At 49.9% G+C, this 15,407-nt stretch overlaps 1 protein-coding gene across 3 annotated transcripts in view; it reads left to right on the forward strand.

Moving 5' to 3' along the window:
- Positions 1-6,851: 6,851 nt before the first annotated feature.
- ANKS6 (ankyrin repeat and sterile alpha motif domain containing 6) overlaps positions 6,852-15,407 on the forward strand; it is a 32,672-nt gene continuing 24,116 nt past the window's right edge. For 2 of the 3 annotated variants that reach the window (XR_002831137.1, XM_023760331.1), the window contains exons 1-5: positions 6,852-7,383; positions 10,739-10,783; positions 11,441-11,645; positions 12,338-12,444; positions 14,671-14,819. Coding sequence is in view for 2 of the 3 variants with exons in the window: in XM_023760331.1 (XP_023616099.1) it covers positions 6,897-7,383; positions 10,739-10,783; positions 11,441-11,645; positions 12,338-12,444; positions 14,671-14,819 (993 nt within the window). In the remaining variant the exon portion in view is untranslated. The remainder of the gene's footprint in view (positions 7,384-10,738; positions 10,784-11,440; positions 11,646-12,337; positions 12,445-14,670; positions 14,820-15,407) is intronic. The other variant, XM_023760330.1, reaches the window with a different exon arrangement.

Here is a 15,407-nt window from a genome sequence, read left to right on the forward strand (position 1 = left end):
CGGGTCACTTCACGTCATCAAGATACAAGTCGGGGGTCATACCCTCTCCTGACAAAAGTGGCGCCTAAAGCTAGTCACTTACCTGCCTTCTCCTCCGAGAATACCTCGCGAGATATATCCGGGTGTACGCTCTATGCTGGGTCACAGGGACACGAGCCCCGTCGATAGCGCGACAAATAGGGAGCCATTTGCCCTAGGGATTACTGGGTCTGGGCCGGGACACTCCCGCCTCCATTTGTTTTCTCCGGGGGGCTCGAAATGGGTGCGTGCGCTTCCTTTTTTCGCAGCGGCGCCTCGGTCCACAGCCGGAACCCTCTATAGCTGGAGCGCGCTCATCAGGGCGGCCAGGTGAGGGGGCCGGGGGCGCAGGGGTGGTGTCCAGAGGTGCCCGGGGTCAGGCGGCCAGACCTGCCCGCGGGGCCCCCCAGACGCCCCAGGAGGTAAAGAGTCAAGGATTCCTTCGAGAGAGTTGGAATGGTAAACTTTGAGCAGCTTTGGGATGCGACGAGACGTAGAAACTTTTTTTCATAACATAAAATCAGTGTCTTAGAAACATTGGCCTTTCAAAACAGATTCTGGACACTGCGAGTGGAATCTTAGAGACTCACTCTTAGAGGTTCATTCATTCCTTCTTGTAACAAGGGTTTCCTGAGAATCGGCTTGGTGGTGGGGATGCTGCCAGACCCAAGTAAAGGCCCCACTGGGGGCAGCTCACATGCCAGTGGGTAGGCCAGACAAGGGAGCAGGCTTGACAGGGTAAGTTGCTTTCTGATAAGGCTGATGCATATATTCAAGTGGAGACCTGAGGATTTCTAAGAATTAATCTGGACAGAAGCGGTGGGAGGTGGGAACCCAGTGATAGGAGACCCATGCAAAGGTTTGGAAGCAATATGGAACATAAAGCATTGGTAGGATTGTTAGAAAGATGTCATGGCTGGGAGGGGGGCCGGGAGGAGTGGGAGATGAGCTCCCCTTGGAGAGATGAAGGCAGATGCCAGGAGCAGGGCTGGGAAAGGTTAGCTGTCCTAAGGGCACTGGGGAGTGGTGGAAGGTTGTAGGCAAAGTGAGTGACAGAATCAGATTGTTTTGGAAAATCACTTTAACAGTAATGAGGATGGATGGGACCCGTGGGCTAGAGTCAGAAAGGCCGGTCTGGAGGCGATTGCAGCGGTCGTGGAAGAGGTGATGTTGGCTTGGACCAGAGCAGAGACAGTGGTTGGGAGAGCAAAGAGATGAGTTTGAGATGTACTCAGGAAGCAGGATGGACAGGACTTGAAACCCTGATATAAAGAAGCTTTGGCGTACAGTGAAGTCTCTTACCCTGTCAGCCAACTACTGAGGCCCCACCCACCCCTCAGTTTCTTGTGGCAGTTCCCCAAGGAGGGAGCGCAGGTGATATGTAATTTGGGGTGGATATTGCCAAATTGCTTCCCAGACCGTGTATTAGTTTCCTACGGCTGCTGTAACAACTTTCCACAAAATCAGCAGCTTCTGTCCTCACATCTTCTGACTCTGACTCTTCTGCCCCCCTTTTCCACAATTCAAGGACCCTTGTGATTCCACTGGGCCCACCTGGGTAATCTAGGATACTCCCCATCTCAAGATCAGCTGATTAGCAACCTTAATGATTAATAATTCTATCTACAACCTTAATTTCCCCTTTGCCAAGAAACCTAACACAGGTTCTGGGGATTCAGGTGTGACTGTCTTTGGGAACCTGTTATTCTGCCGGCCACGGCAGTTACACCCGTTTACCTTCCCAGCGGCAGTGTAAGCGAGCGCTTGTTTTCCTACAGCCTTGCCAACAGCGTGTTAGCAAACGTTAGGATTTTTGTGTCTGTTGGGTGAAAAATCTTATCTCAGTGTAGCTGGGATTTGCATTTGTTAAACTGTGAGTGAAGTAAAGCATCTTTCCGTACGTCTGAGCCATTTGTTTTTCCAAAAGGCTATGAAAACACCGTGTTCTTAGTCATAATGCCGATGATATTTTATTTCTCCGAGTTCTTTTCCAAGTGTTACACAGTTGTTCTAATTAGTTTGTATCGCTGGAAAATGTTCATTCTGCCTTATTTTCAAATATGTCATTTTAAACTGCTGTGTGAAAGTTCATCCACGGGACAGTACTGTGGTTTGCTTAACCATTCCCCAGCCATGGGGCGTTTGTTTCAGTCATTCTATAAACACACTTTGGGAACACATCCCAGTTAGGGAACGTCTGCCTGTTGGCATGGGCTATGCAGTGTTTCATGCTCTCATCTGGATGTTGGGACCCTTTGTCTTGACATCTGATTTCTTGCCTGGAGCAGTCTGGGAGGAACGTAAGGCCTTTGGAGCTATCTCCACCTTTCCCCTGAGGTTCCCTGTCACTCTTAGGCTTTCTTTCAGGCTTTAAAGTGCCAGGTGAATGCTGGGCCTTGGTACCTGTCTGTGCCGTGGTCACGTCTGCTCATCTGTCTCTGCCATACCCTCTCTTGAATCCACACCCTCTCTCCTTCCCCTCTGCCTTAGTCCAGACCACACGTTGTAGGAGCCTTCCACTGCTCTCCCTTCCTCCCGGTGTGCCCTCTAATCCAGCCTCTACAGAGCTTCCACATCTTTCTGAAATGAATGTTTGGTTGTGCCTCTCCTGTGATGGCTCCCCTGCTAAGAGTCCTTAGCAGGGCATTTGAGACTCTCACCTTCAGACTCCTCCCCAGTTCTCTCTCCTGCTTTCCCTCTAGGCTTCCTAAACTAAGCTCAGTATAGGATCCAAATGACAATAAACCTAAACTCAGGCCAAGATGGTGTCATTCAGACTTTTTCTTTGTCTCCCTATAGTTTCTTTGGAGGGAGGAACATTTATCGAGCATTTACTGTATGCCAAGAGAATTATCTCCACTTTACAGATGAGAATCTGAAATTACAAAATTTGCTCATGAGCATATAGCTAGTCAGCAGATTTGGGAAATCTGACTACAGAGCTCTCACCATAACCACATACAGGAAGACCCTTCTACCCTCAGTGAAGCCCCCCTCTTCCTGCCAGCTCAGCTTCTTCTTGGAAGCCTGCCATGACACACACCCCCTGTTATTTGGTCTCTTAGCACTAAAGGGCCCCTGCATGTTATAGCTGGTCCCCTTCCTCAGTGGCATCCAAACCTGCCACACATCAGAATCAGCTGGATGCTTTTCCAAATCAGATTCCTGAGTTCCCTTTCTGGGGGTTGTGATTCAGAAGACCTGGTAGAGAAGAAGGGAAGGGCAGGGGCTCTGTGTGAGAAGAGGCTCCCCAGTGATTCTGTCACACGGTAGTTTTGGGACCCACTGATGGATGCCTCATCTCTGATTTCCCATCCAGTGCAGAGGGGCCCGTAGTGAGCCCCTGGATGCCTTGCTGAGCGAGGTTTGTGACTGCAGCACCTGGCATGCTTCAGGATGTCTCAGAGACCCCTTTTCACCAGTTTTTGCTATTAACCAAGTTCTGCAGGATGGTCAAAGTCACCTGATTAATTTCATCTAATTAATTTTATTAACCTTGATGGAGCAGGAGACTCAGAAGAATTAACCTAAACTCTGTTAACTAATAATTGAGAGAACTTTCCTTCTTCTCTACAACATGGCACTGTTTGCTGGAATTTATGGTCCAAGTGTCTTGGTTTTGTCCCTTGCAAATTAAGAGGCTCTGTATTAATTACATTCTTCTTTATTCCTCTGTTTATCTTACGGTGCTGCTTTGGGAGCATTAGCTATGACATACTCTCTCATTTACTCCTATGAGAATATGGTAGAATATGACAGCCCTATGAGAGGATTAGAATCGCCCTAGACAGCGCCTAGACATTGTCCCTCAGTTGGTGATACTGACCGATAGTGCCCTAGCTTTCTGCTGCCTACTGAAGGTTATATGGTCTGTCTGTCCCTCAGATCAGACTGGGCAAATGCATGGCCGTAGGCCAACAGGTTCCAGTCTGTGCTTTTCCTCCCTGAGTCTAGACACACCTCAGAGTGCCTCAAGACAGTGTTCCCACCCACCACCACTTTCGGTGGAAGAGAGCATCTGTTCATCATCCCAGCTCTTTATGTTCCAGAGCTTATCATTGGATCAGCCCAGGCTATCCGAGGCCCTGTGCCTGGACTGCAATTTGGTTTCTTGTGGATGCTTTGATAGCAGAAATGGTTATACTCATGGTTTTTTTTTTCCTATTCTTAAAATGATAACCTTTATTGATCGCTTACATTGTGTCAAGAACTGTGCTAAGTGCTTTAAATGAATTAACTAACTCAATCCACACAAAACCTTAGGAAGTAGGTACTATTGTCACCCCCATTTCACAGATGAGGAATGGAGGCTCAGAGAAGTTCAGTTGCCCAAGACCACACAGCTGGTAAGTGGTGGAGTCAGAATCACATCCAGGCAGGCACTCCCAGCCTCTGCTCTCAGTCATGAATCCTGTAACTGACCATTTTCTTTTTGGTGTTGGCCACAGAAAGCTACTCGCCAAATTTACCTGATGCTAAAGGGGAAGGTTGGCCTTTTTCCTTTCCTTTTCCTGCCTTTCGTTTCTCCTCCTGCCAGTATGGCAGAGCTGGACTCTCCGCCCAGTGCTCTGAGTGATGGGAGTATGTGCCAGGTCTTTAAACACAGGTGTTAATTGCAGAAATTAGTTGGTAACATAGCAGCTGTTCAGAAAGCCCCAGCTTCCCTATCTTCAGTAATTACCTATTGAAAATTTAGCCTACACAAAATTATCTCAGTCTTTGTTGAATCTTTTTATGTTTTCAGCCTGATTGAATGACCTCTGGGGCTACCCCATGACTTCAGGAAACATTCCAAATGTCAGCATTCTGCTGAAATTCAGCCCTCTTCTTCCTCCAGAAGAGCGGGGTTTGGGGTTTTAGGTCTGAGTTCAAGTTTTGACTCTGTCACTTTTAAATTTCTGGATTACTGCTTTCCATTCTAATCTTGATTTCCTCATCTGTGAAATGGGCGGTTTCTTAAGATAAAATAAGATAAAAATGTGACAGTACCTCATAATCTGCTGTTAGGAATTATACTAGATTTTCTTCTGATGCTTGATAACTAAATAGTGTAACCTTTTGAATTCTCTACTCCAGTGGAGGATATACCAGTCCATTGCCTGTCTCTGGACCATCCTCTACAATGTTATGCCAGCCATTCAGTCATTCATTCACTTAATTGACAAAATTTATTGAGCTCCACTATGGGTCAGCCACCCAGTCCTCCTGTCTTTGGAGAGTCTCATAATGGGTGAGTACAGATGAGCATGGCCAGAGGGTACAGTGTGAGAGTTGGGAGGAGATGAGGTTGACAGTCGGTGGGTCTTCCGGCAGGGGGAAGTGGCCGTCAGATTTAGGGTTTGGGAGCGTCATTTTTGGGTTGGGGACTATGATGGAGGATGAGCAGGAAGCAGGGAGACAGGCTGAGGTTGCAGCTTTCTGCCTTTGAGTGTATTCCAGCTGGACTTGCCCTCTCCCTGCTCTTGGAGAAGAGGACAGGCCCAGTCCCCCTGCAGCTGGAGGAGCCAGTTCACCAAGCTCTCCCTCCGTGGGCAGCGCTCTGTAGGCTGAGGTGACCTGGTGCTGTTAAGGTTCATGTCCCAGAAGGTATTTGTAAGTTCAAACCAGAGTTCAGCCTTGGCTCTGCCTCCACAGGGAGGAGGGAGGCCCTGGGTTGAGCTGAGCTACAAAACCCGCTTCCGGAAAGGAGGCGAGCACAACAGGAGATTTAAAAAGCTGCCTTGCAGATGCAGATGGTGCGCAGGTATTATGGTCTTGTAAAACCTGGCAGAGCTGGCCCCTCTCTTCTTGTCATTCTTTCCTTGTTAGTCCAGGCCTCTTCCAGCTCTGACATACAGCTCTGAGCCCAGAAAGAGTGTGCCAACCAAAAGTGCTGTGAAACAGGACTTTTCCGCCCTCTCGAGGCAAAAGAAGAGAGAGATTTTTGCTAGGAAGAGGCATCTGTTTTCCCTTCCTGGTGTTAGAGAGTTGGTGGGTGCTTATTTGTCTCCCCAATGTCTCAGGAGGGCCTTTCCTCAAGCTTCTCTTGGTGAGGTAGGGATGGCGGGGTGGGGGGTAGTGTCTGGCCCAAGGCCCAAATCTAAGTATCAGGCAGTGTACTAGTACATTCCTGCCAGCAGGTGGCAGCAGGCCTCTGGTGAGATGTTCAAGCCTATTTCCGCTGACCACAGCCTTGCCACACCTCTTGGCATGGGGTCCTGTGTGCCTCGTCTAGAAGGACCTCCTCTCTGTGTACATTTGGAGAGGGAAAGGGTAGACATGAGTCAGACATGGGCCCTGCCCATGGGGAGATCAGCATTGGCAGATGACCAGGCTACAAAACAGAATTAAATGACCTTTCTGAGATGTGGAAGGCAGCGTGGTGTAGGGGAAAGAGGGAGGGCAGCAGGATTCAGATCCTGACGCAGCTCCTTACTGGCTGGGTAACCTTGGCATGTTGCATAATGTGAAATGATTACAGTGATAATAGCTAACATTTGCATGGTGCTTCCTTTGGCCAAGCACTGTTTTAGGTGTTTTAATAATTATACATTTACTATATATTTAGGTATATTAACTCAATCCTTAACATTTCCTTGAAATCTGTACAGCTACATCCCATTTTACAGATGAGGAAATGAAGGCACGAAGAAGTTAAAGTTCTTTTTCGAGGTCATGCAGCTAGTGGATTCAAACCTAGCAAGGCAATGGCTCACCTTTGTGGTGGTGCATATGCAGGGCTAGCGCCAGAAGTGCCCGGCACCAGAAGAAGGCCTTTTATTATAAGCCATTCTTAGGGCTTCATGACAAATGAGCATTTAAATAAGTGTTTCCTTATCAGTGCTCCATGCTTAGTGTCACTGATTCTCCATCTTCCTGGCAGATTTGGGCACGTGAGCATGGCACACCTGCTTCTGGATCATGGGGCTGATGTCAATGCCCAGAACCGGCTGGGGGCCCGTGTGCTCACTGTGGCCTCTCGGGGTGGCCACCTGGGCGTGGTGAAGCTGCTCCTGGAAGCTGGTGCCTTCGTGGACCCTCACAACCCCTCAGGCGAGCAGCCGGCGGCAGGGGACAGCAGGAATGAGCTGCTGGACATCACAGCCCTGATGGCTGCCGTCCAGCACGGACATGAGGCCGTGGTGCGTCTGCTGCTGGAGTGGGGTGCGGACCCCAACCACGCGGCACGGACTGTGGGCTGGAGTCCGCTGATGCTGGCAGCGCTCATTGGAAGGCTGGGTGTGGCCCAGCAGCTGGTGGAGAAGGGGGCCAACCCCGACCACCTCAGTGTGCTGGAGAAGACTGCCTTCGAGGTCGCGCTGGACCGCAAACACAGGGACCTTGCAGATTACCTGGACCCACTGACCACCGTCAGGCCCAAGACAGGTCAGGCTGCTTCTCTTCAGTCTCTCCCCCACTGTGGCTTCACAGAGGACCCTAAATTGTGTTTGTTTGTTTTTTTAATATATTTTTATTGATTTCAGAGAGGAAGGGAGAGGAAGAAAAAGATAGAAACATCAGTGATGAGAGAGAATCATTGATCAGCTGCCTCCTGCACACCCCACACTGGAGATGGAGCTCGCAACCCAGGCATGTGCCCTGACCGGGAATGGAACCGTGACCTCCTGGTACATAGGGTCGACACTCAACCACTGAGCCATGCCGACTGGGCTTCAGCCCACTTTTGAGGTTTTTTAGCACCTAGTAATGTGTCCTGTTTCTTTCTTTTTTTCTTTTTTGCCATCTTTCTGGCATTTAAAGAACTGTTTGAATAATCCTTAGCAAATCTGCCATAGGACACATTGCGTTTCAAAACTTCCAGTTCATCACGTGCAGTAGGACCGTGAAATGCCATATCACACACAGCCTCAGTACCCTCTTTCTGTGATGGGTCTGACTTTAGTGACAGGCGGCCCGGGCTGTAATGACAGGTTGCAGTGTATAAGCGTCTAGGACTGAAAGGTGAAAATCTGAAGGAAAAGCCAGCTGAGGGACCTTGGATGGGTTGCCTGAATTCACCTAGCTTCTGTTCTGTCGTCCACAAATGGGGGACAGGAGTAGCACCATGTCATAGGACTGCTGTGAGAAGTCAGGTCACCTGGCCAAGTGTGGGTACTTGAGAGGTATTGGGAGCTGCCATCCCCCTGTTATTGTTACTGCTGTCATATTTGACAGGATCGGGTCATGGCTATGGGTACAGACTTCCTCGTTGAGCAGACGCAGGTTTGAAGCTAGTTCTTCACTTTGTGGTGTGGCTGGATGGACTTAGGCATGTTCATTGTCCCTTCAGGACTTCAGTGTCCTCTTTCCCGAAAGAATCATAATACATGTGCTTACCTCGTAAGGTTCTGTGAGCAATAGTAAGGGAGGTGCCTGTAAAATGTGTATCTAGCACCTGGCACATAGTTAGCACTCACTAAGTAGATGATTATAATAGGTTTTAATTGACCATCGTTCATTTAGTTAGTATGAGTGCCTGCACTGTACCAGGCACTGCTCTCAGTACGTGGGATATGTCAATGAGCAAATCAGTCCCTGCCACTGAGAACCTTGGCAATAAACAGGAACTAGAATAGAATATTAATCAAATAAAATAAGCTGCACAGCACAGTAGGTGGTGTCAGGGGGGCAAGGTAGAGGGTTTGGAGTGGTCCAGTGGGGGTGATGCACAAGGAGGTCCTGGCCTCCTTGAGGAGGTGAGACTTAAACTGACTCAGGAGCTGAGGGAACATGCCATGCGGGCTGTCAGGAGAGTCTTCAGGTAGGACAGCAACAAGGACCAAGGCTGCGTTATGAATAATGGTAGGCTATTAAAGAAATAATAATAATAGCCACTAGCTCTTTTTGTGGGATGCCAGAAATTCACCCCACCAGGGACTTAGGGACCCCTAGGTCTCTCTTCTCAAATTAGCAGTAGCAGGCTGTCTTGGAGGCTCTAACTGTCATTGTGACACCCCGTCTACCCTCACTGTAGTGGTTTCTTGGGCTAAGGCAGGGTCCCCAGAGCTGCTTTAATACTGATGCAAAAAACCGGATCCTGGAGTGAGGAAGGGACCAGCCTAGGGTCACTTGACATCAGGGACACAGCTGCCCCAACCTCCTGGGGTCAGGCTAGACCAGTGATGGCGAACCTTTTGAGCTCGGCGTGTCAGCATTTTGAAAAATCCTAACTTAACTCTGGTGCCGTGTCACATATAGAAATTTTTTGATATTTGCAACCCTAGTAAAACAAAGACTTATATTTTTTATATTTATTTTATATATTTAAATGCCATTTAAAAAAGAAAAATCAACCAAAAATATGAGTTTGCGTGTCACCTCTGACACGCGTGTCATAGGTTCGCCATCACTGGGCTAGATTGTCAGTGATTCATCTGTAGCAGACGGTTTCTTAGCAACCAACATTAAGGCCAGGTGACACGCTCTTTTCTGTCAAAGGGTCTTGGCATGAGAGGGCACCAGCCCACAGCAAATTAGACTCTGAAATACTTAAAGGAACACATCGTATTTATTAAAACTAAAATGCAGATTCATTTCATAATAGTATTTTACAGGCAAAATCAGACACTTGGTTCCATGTCTATACTTCCTTTCACAACCTCGCAGTTAGTAGTCGTCCTTGCTGGGGTGGACGCTGGTCACTAGTAAAGATCACAAAAATTGCACTTTGAGTAGGCCCTAACCGTTTCTGAAGCATTCCCCTCTGTTCTATTGGTCCCTGCAACCACCGTGTGGCCCACACACGAACATGTAATCCCCATGTTAGCGAGGAGACAGATGGTTCTAGAAATGCACTCATTCTGATATGCTTAGTGCTCCCTGGGTTGTGCTGCAGCTTCCTCCCAGCTTCCTTGGGGGCTGATCTGGACCAGAGGTTCAGCCCAGAGCCTCAGGTTTCCTCCAGCAGCGGCTCCATAGCTGGAGCTAGTCAAAGGCGGCAGGAAGTCCTGCCTGTACCACCCGTGAGAGGACTGGCCGTGACGATGTCTGCTTTCCGACAGGAGCAGGATCCCCACTAGTCAAGCTTGGAGGAAGGAGACAGATGAGCAGATGAAGGAGGGGCTGGCACTGGGTGGGTCCAGCAAGGCCCAGCTTTGGGGTCAGAAGTGGGAGGAGTGGGGGTTCTACACTAGCCAAGCTTGAACATGTCAGGTGGGAAATCGCCCGAAGGGAGCTGTGTCTACAGGTCAGGGGCAGGGGTGGTTCAGAATCATATGTAGATTGCTGCTTATGTGGGAAGGAAAGCAAAAATTAACATTGGCTCCTCTGGAGGCCATATCCATGACCTTCTCCTGGGCTTAGCTGCTTAGCATCTCAGGGTCCTCAGCTCTGGACTTATCTCATGGTTGTCCATTTTGTTTTTAGGAGAAAAGAATCATTCTTGCTTTTAAAAATTTTCATAGGAATTCAGATTCTTCTAAGACTGTGCTTTTCTGTCATACCTAAGACAGGACATCCCAAAGTTTGGAATGCCTAAAACTTTGTGAGTGTGGGATCAGGAAATAGTCCGCTGCTCACTCAGGCCATTTTGGCCAAACGACCTCCCAAGACCTGTCTCTGAAGCGTTTCCCGACACTCTGATAATAACCCTTCCCGGAGGGCTGCTGGATTTGCCTGCTACTTAGGTCTCCAATTCGATTGCTTTTGAAAAGTAGATCATTTTAAAAGTTAGGCTGTGCTGTTACACGCTTGTGCTTTCTGTTATATTAAACCTTAACTTTAAAAATCCTTGTTTACCTAGATGAGGAGAAAAGGCGACCTGATATTTTCCATGCATTGAAAATGGGTAAGTGCTTTAGAAAATCTTTTGGGATATTTAAGATGCAGTGCCACATTCTCCCGACCTAACATCTAGTCCTCTTCAAGGTCATCCGGAGCATTTGAGAAAGAATCAGGCGTTTTGTTGTTTCTTGACTCTAGTTTCACCCTGGAGGCTGGTTGTTATTATGGTGCTTCACCAGCAGATTCCAGCCTGCTCTCCACCTCTCCAGACAAACCCTGTGGTTAGGTCCTGGCTTTTGCCTGCCTCTGAAATGCCAGGCTGCCCACCTACCTGCTTCAGTATTTTTGTGATGTAGAACTATTTAGCCTAAAATGTCCTCTTCTGATATAGACCCCACCTCCAGGAAGCCCTCCCTGATCCTCAACGACATGAACTCTCCTGCATGGTCATTGCCCTTTCTCTGTTTCCTTCATCTGTCCTCTTAAGATAGCAACATTTCTCTCTTTTAGGAAAGCTATTTGTATGGTTGTCTCTGTCCTTTATAGACGGAAGGATTTGAGGGGGGGCGGAGGGGGGCGGCTACCTCCGGCTCATCTTTGGAGCTCCTATGGTGCCCAGCAGCCCGCCGCAGAAGCAGGCTCAGCAAGTGTTTGTTAAGCGAACCCACTGGATACATAAGCCTGCGGTGCCAGGCCCATGGATGATTGCTTCTGTTTGCAGGAAACTTCCAGTTGGTCAAAGAGATTGCTGATGAAGACCCCAACCACGTGAACCTGGTCAATGGGGACGGGGCAACCCCCCTGATGCTGGCAGCCGTCATGGGGCAGCTGCCTCTGGTGCAGCTGCTGGTGGAGAGGCATGCCGAAGTTGACAAGCAGGACAGCGTGCATGGCTGGACGGCCCTCATGCAGGCCACCTACCACGGGTCAGTGCCAGCCCCACTTTCTCAGCGGCAAGGCTGCTAGGATGCTTAGGCGGGGATAGGGTTCCTGATGGGGCTTTCTGGTCCTGAGACCTACAGATAAACCCCACGGCTGTGAAGTTGTTGGGCATGCAAAAAAGACTGAAGAAGTGCAGGCTCATTCTTTCCTGCGTTCCCGCCCTTCTGCATCCAGATTTCCCATGACTTTGTCACAGAACTTCACCAGTGGCCATGCACACCAGGCAGCAGAAACTTTTTAGGAATAAGTTTCTGCAGGTTGATTTCAGTTGAACAGGGTGATTGGTTTGTTTGGGGTTTGTTTTCTTATTTGATGAGTTTCAACTTCCACCTCAACACCTTGGCCTCTGGGAGGCTTCCATGTGCGGGGTCCTGATCTGGGCGCGGGGCGGTGGGGGGGGGGAGTGGGGCCTTGTGTAGTCTTGGTGGCCAAGTGGTTTGGGGGCAGGACCCTCGGTGTCCATTTTGTCAATGAAAGGAGCACTTGGGCTTTGATTTCCTTCGCGTTCGTGTCTGACCTGCCCACGGGGTAGAGGACGAGGCAGGTGAGACTGTTTGCAGCTCCCCACGCTCTCCTTACACACCCAGAGATGGGGCGCTGTAGTTAATATCACGTCTTGTTGCTCAGGAGTCTACCTGAGCATGGGTCTACCTCTGGCTTTTTCTTTCCTCCCCAGGAATAAGGAAATTGTCAAATATCTGCTAAACCAAGGAGCTGACGTCACTCTTCGAGCAAAAAACGGGTACACGGCCTTTGACCTAGTGATGCTGCTGAGTGATCCTGGTGGGTTGTTTCAGGAAAAGCGACCTGCGTTGCCTTTTTCAGGCTGGGACTCCAGATAATCACCTGTGTTTTAAGCACTTGCTCATTCAAGGGGGAAGCCACTCTCAAGCCCCAAGAGCTCACCACATGGCTTTCGTCAAGTCACTCCCTTCCCAGCAAGGGCTGGGCTGGGGCCAGGCCGTCCCTGAGGCCTCTCCTAGCACCAGCCTCTGGGAGCCTGGAGGAGGGAAGGCCAGCAAGGCGTGTGTCTGCCTTGGCAGTCCACACGAATCCTAGAATGGTATCTGTGCTTCATAGCCAGAAATTCTGAGGGACTCGAGGAAACAAAAAGGCCCTCTGACAGCAGAGTTAGAGGTGGAGCAATGTCCCCTCAGTTAAATTGTGTAGGTGGAGGCTGGCGGTCAAGGGTGCCATACTGGAGGCACCTCTATTCCCAGCCCGCCTCTCTTGGTCTCCAGCTGGCACCGTTCCCCCCCCCCCAACCCCTCCCCGACTGTGACAGGCCCTCCTCTGTGACCTGCGGCTTCTAATGAGCCAGCTCAAGAGGCAGGGTCTCTCTGTTTATAATCCCGGAGTTTTGAGCCCAGAGAGGGAGAGGCTGAGAGGCTCTCCCGACGCCCAGGCTTTGAGCCCTGAGCCAGATCCCAACCTGCTGGCCGTGGGGAGAGGACTTTTACCTCCGCAGTCCCAAGTGGGGTTACTCCCGCTGCCGGTCCTAGCTACCGGGTGGCAGGCAGAGTGTCCTTTCTCATCAGCAGCATTGCCACCCTCCCCGCTCCTCCCCACACATCACACACCTGCTTGGTTCCATTTCATCCTCCTGGGGCGAGAGGGAAGCAGAGCTTCACACTGTCTTATGGAGGGAGGTGACCGAGACCAGGGGAAATGACTTGACCCAGCGGGAGAGATGGGCCCTCTGCCCAAGTCCAGTGAGCTCACTCCTGTTGTTCAGAATGAGTCTCTCTGTGACCCTAGGTTGGATGGCACAGGCTTTTCTGACAAACTTCGTCTCTCACTGTGCCTCTGCTCTCTCGCTCCCTGCCCATTTCCCCTCTCTCTTTCCCTATAAAATAATCTATTTCTAGTGTTTTTTTTTCCCCCTAGTGGGTTTTTAATGAAGTTTTCTGCCTGAAATTTTCCAAGAAACACATGCTGATTATTGAACTAGAGGCCCAGTGCACAAACTCGTGCACGGGTGGGGTCCCTAGGCCTGGCTGGCAATTGGGGCTGATGGGAGGGAGGGCGGCCAAGGGGAGGGACCATGGGAGGTCGGCCGGCTGTGGGGAGGGGCTGCAGGAGGTTGGCTGGCTGGGGGGAGGGACTGCGGGTGGTTGGCCAGCGGGCCTTCCAATCGGTGCTGATGCAGGGGCCAGTCAGCCAAGGGGGGGGGACTGTGGAGGTTAGCTAGCTGGCTGGCCAGGGGGAGGGACCGTAGGAGGTTGGCTGGCCGACTGGCTCCCCCAGTTGGGGCCGATGAGGGGGGTGTCAGCCAGCCACAGGAGGTTGGCTGTGGGAGAGCACTGACCATCATGGGGCAGCTCCTGCATTGAGCATCTGCCCTTTGGTGGTCAGTGCACGTCATAGCAACCAGCCGACCGGTCATTCAGTTGTTCGGTCGCTTAGGCTTTTATATATATAGATACTTGGAGAGAAGAAAATAAACAGGCATCAAGAGAAAAGCACTGTTAATAGTTTTCAGTAATTTCTTCTTGTTTCTTGCTTTTTCTATAACCTAGTTGAATTAATAATGACTAATAATACTTGACTTTTCTTATGTGCTTACTGTATGTCAGGAATTCCCTTGAATCCTCCAGACACCTTTATGTAGGGGCACTACAGTTGCCTCCTTTACACAGGCCCGGAGAGGGTCCTTAATTTACCTGCAGAGAGGTACCTCTGTTACCAGCCCCCCCCCTTGGTCTCCAGAGAGGGCCTGGGGCAGACTTTGAGCCTCTGCCCTCTGGCTGCAGAGCCCTGACGTTTTAAACAATACACTCTGCCTTCCTGCGGGAAGAGAGCTTCTGTTTTTTCTTTCTGGTTAAGTGGGTTCAGTGCTGCTGGACTTTTTGCCTTTTTTTTTTTTTTTTTTGGCACCTTGATCATAGAATAACAAAGACTCTGGAGCTGCAGGGCTGAATTCTAAGGCTGACAGGGGTCGTCTTAGGCCCAGTCCCCATAACCCAACAGACATATTTGCAGGTAAAACGCTGCCTTTTGTGCCCATAGACACGGAACTTGTTCGACTGCTGGCATCTGTCTGCATGCAGGTGAATAAAGACAAAGGCCGGCCCAGCCACCCGCCACCCCTGCCCTACTCGAAGGTCCGACAGCCCTGGAGCGTCCCAGTGCTGCCCGATGACAAAGGCGGGCTTAAGGTTTGCCTTTTCTTGTCTTAAAAGGCTTCTGAGAGTCAGATGGATGAGGATGCCCGCCACTTCCTGTTAACCTAGGGCTAGTTGAGGCTTAGGGGTGGGGTGGGGTGGGCTTGCAGGGGTGGGAAGTAAGATGGGGATGACAGTAGGGAATGATGGGGACTGGGGAAAACTGGGGTGATCATAACCACTTAGTGACATCAGTGGCTGCTTTGCAAGAATATGGATCCTTTTTTTTTTTTTTTTAATAATAATTTTTATTTCTTAAAGTATTACAAATAGTATTACATATGTCTTTCTTTTTTTCCCCCCCTTGACATTCCCCCGACCCCTACCCCCCGGCCCCCCCCGCCCCGTGTCTTGTGTCCATTGGTTAATCTTATATGCATGCATATAAGTCCTTCAGTTGGTCTCTTAATCCCCCCCCAACCCTCCCAGGCTTCCCACTGTAGTTTAACATTCTGTTCAATGTTGCTCTGCTCCTGTATCTACCCCTGTTCATCAGCCCATACTGGGTCCCCTTTATTTGTCCCAACCCACTGGAGTAGTCTCACCTCACCAGGCCGTCCTGAGCTCAGCAAGGCGTTTCAC

Source organism: Myotis lucifugus, unplaced genomic scaffold, assembly GCF_000147115.1.
Source record: "Myotis lucifugus unplaced genomic scaffold, Myoluc2.0 scaffold_180, whole genome shotgun sequence".
NCBI classification, from domain to species: Eukaryota; Metazoa; Chordata; class Mammalia; order Chiroptera; family Vespertilionidae; genus Myotis; species Myotis lucifugus.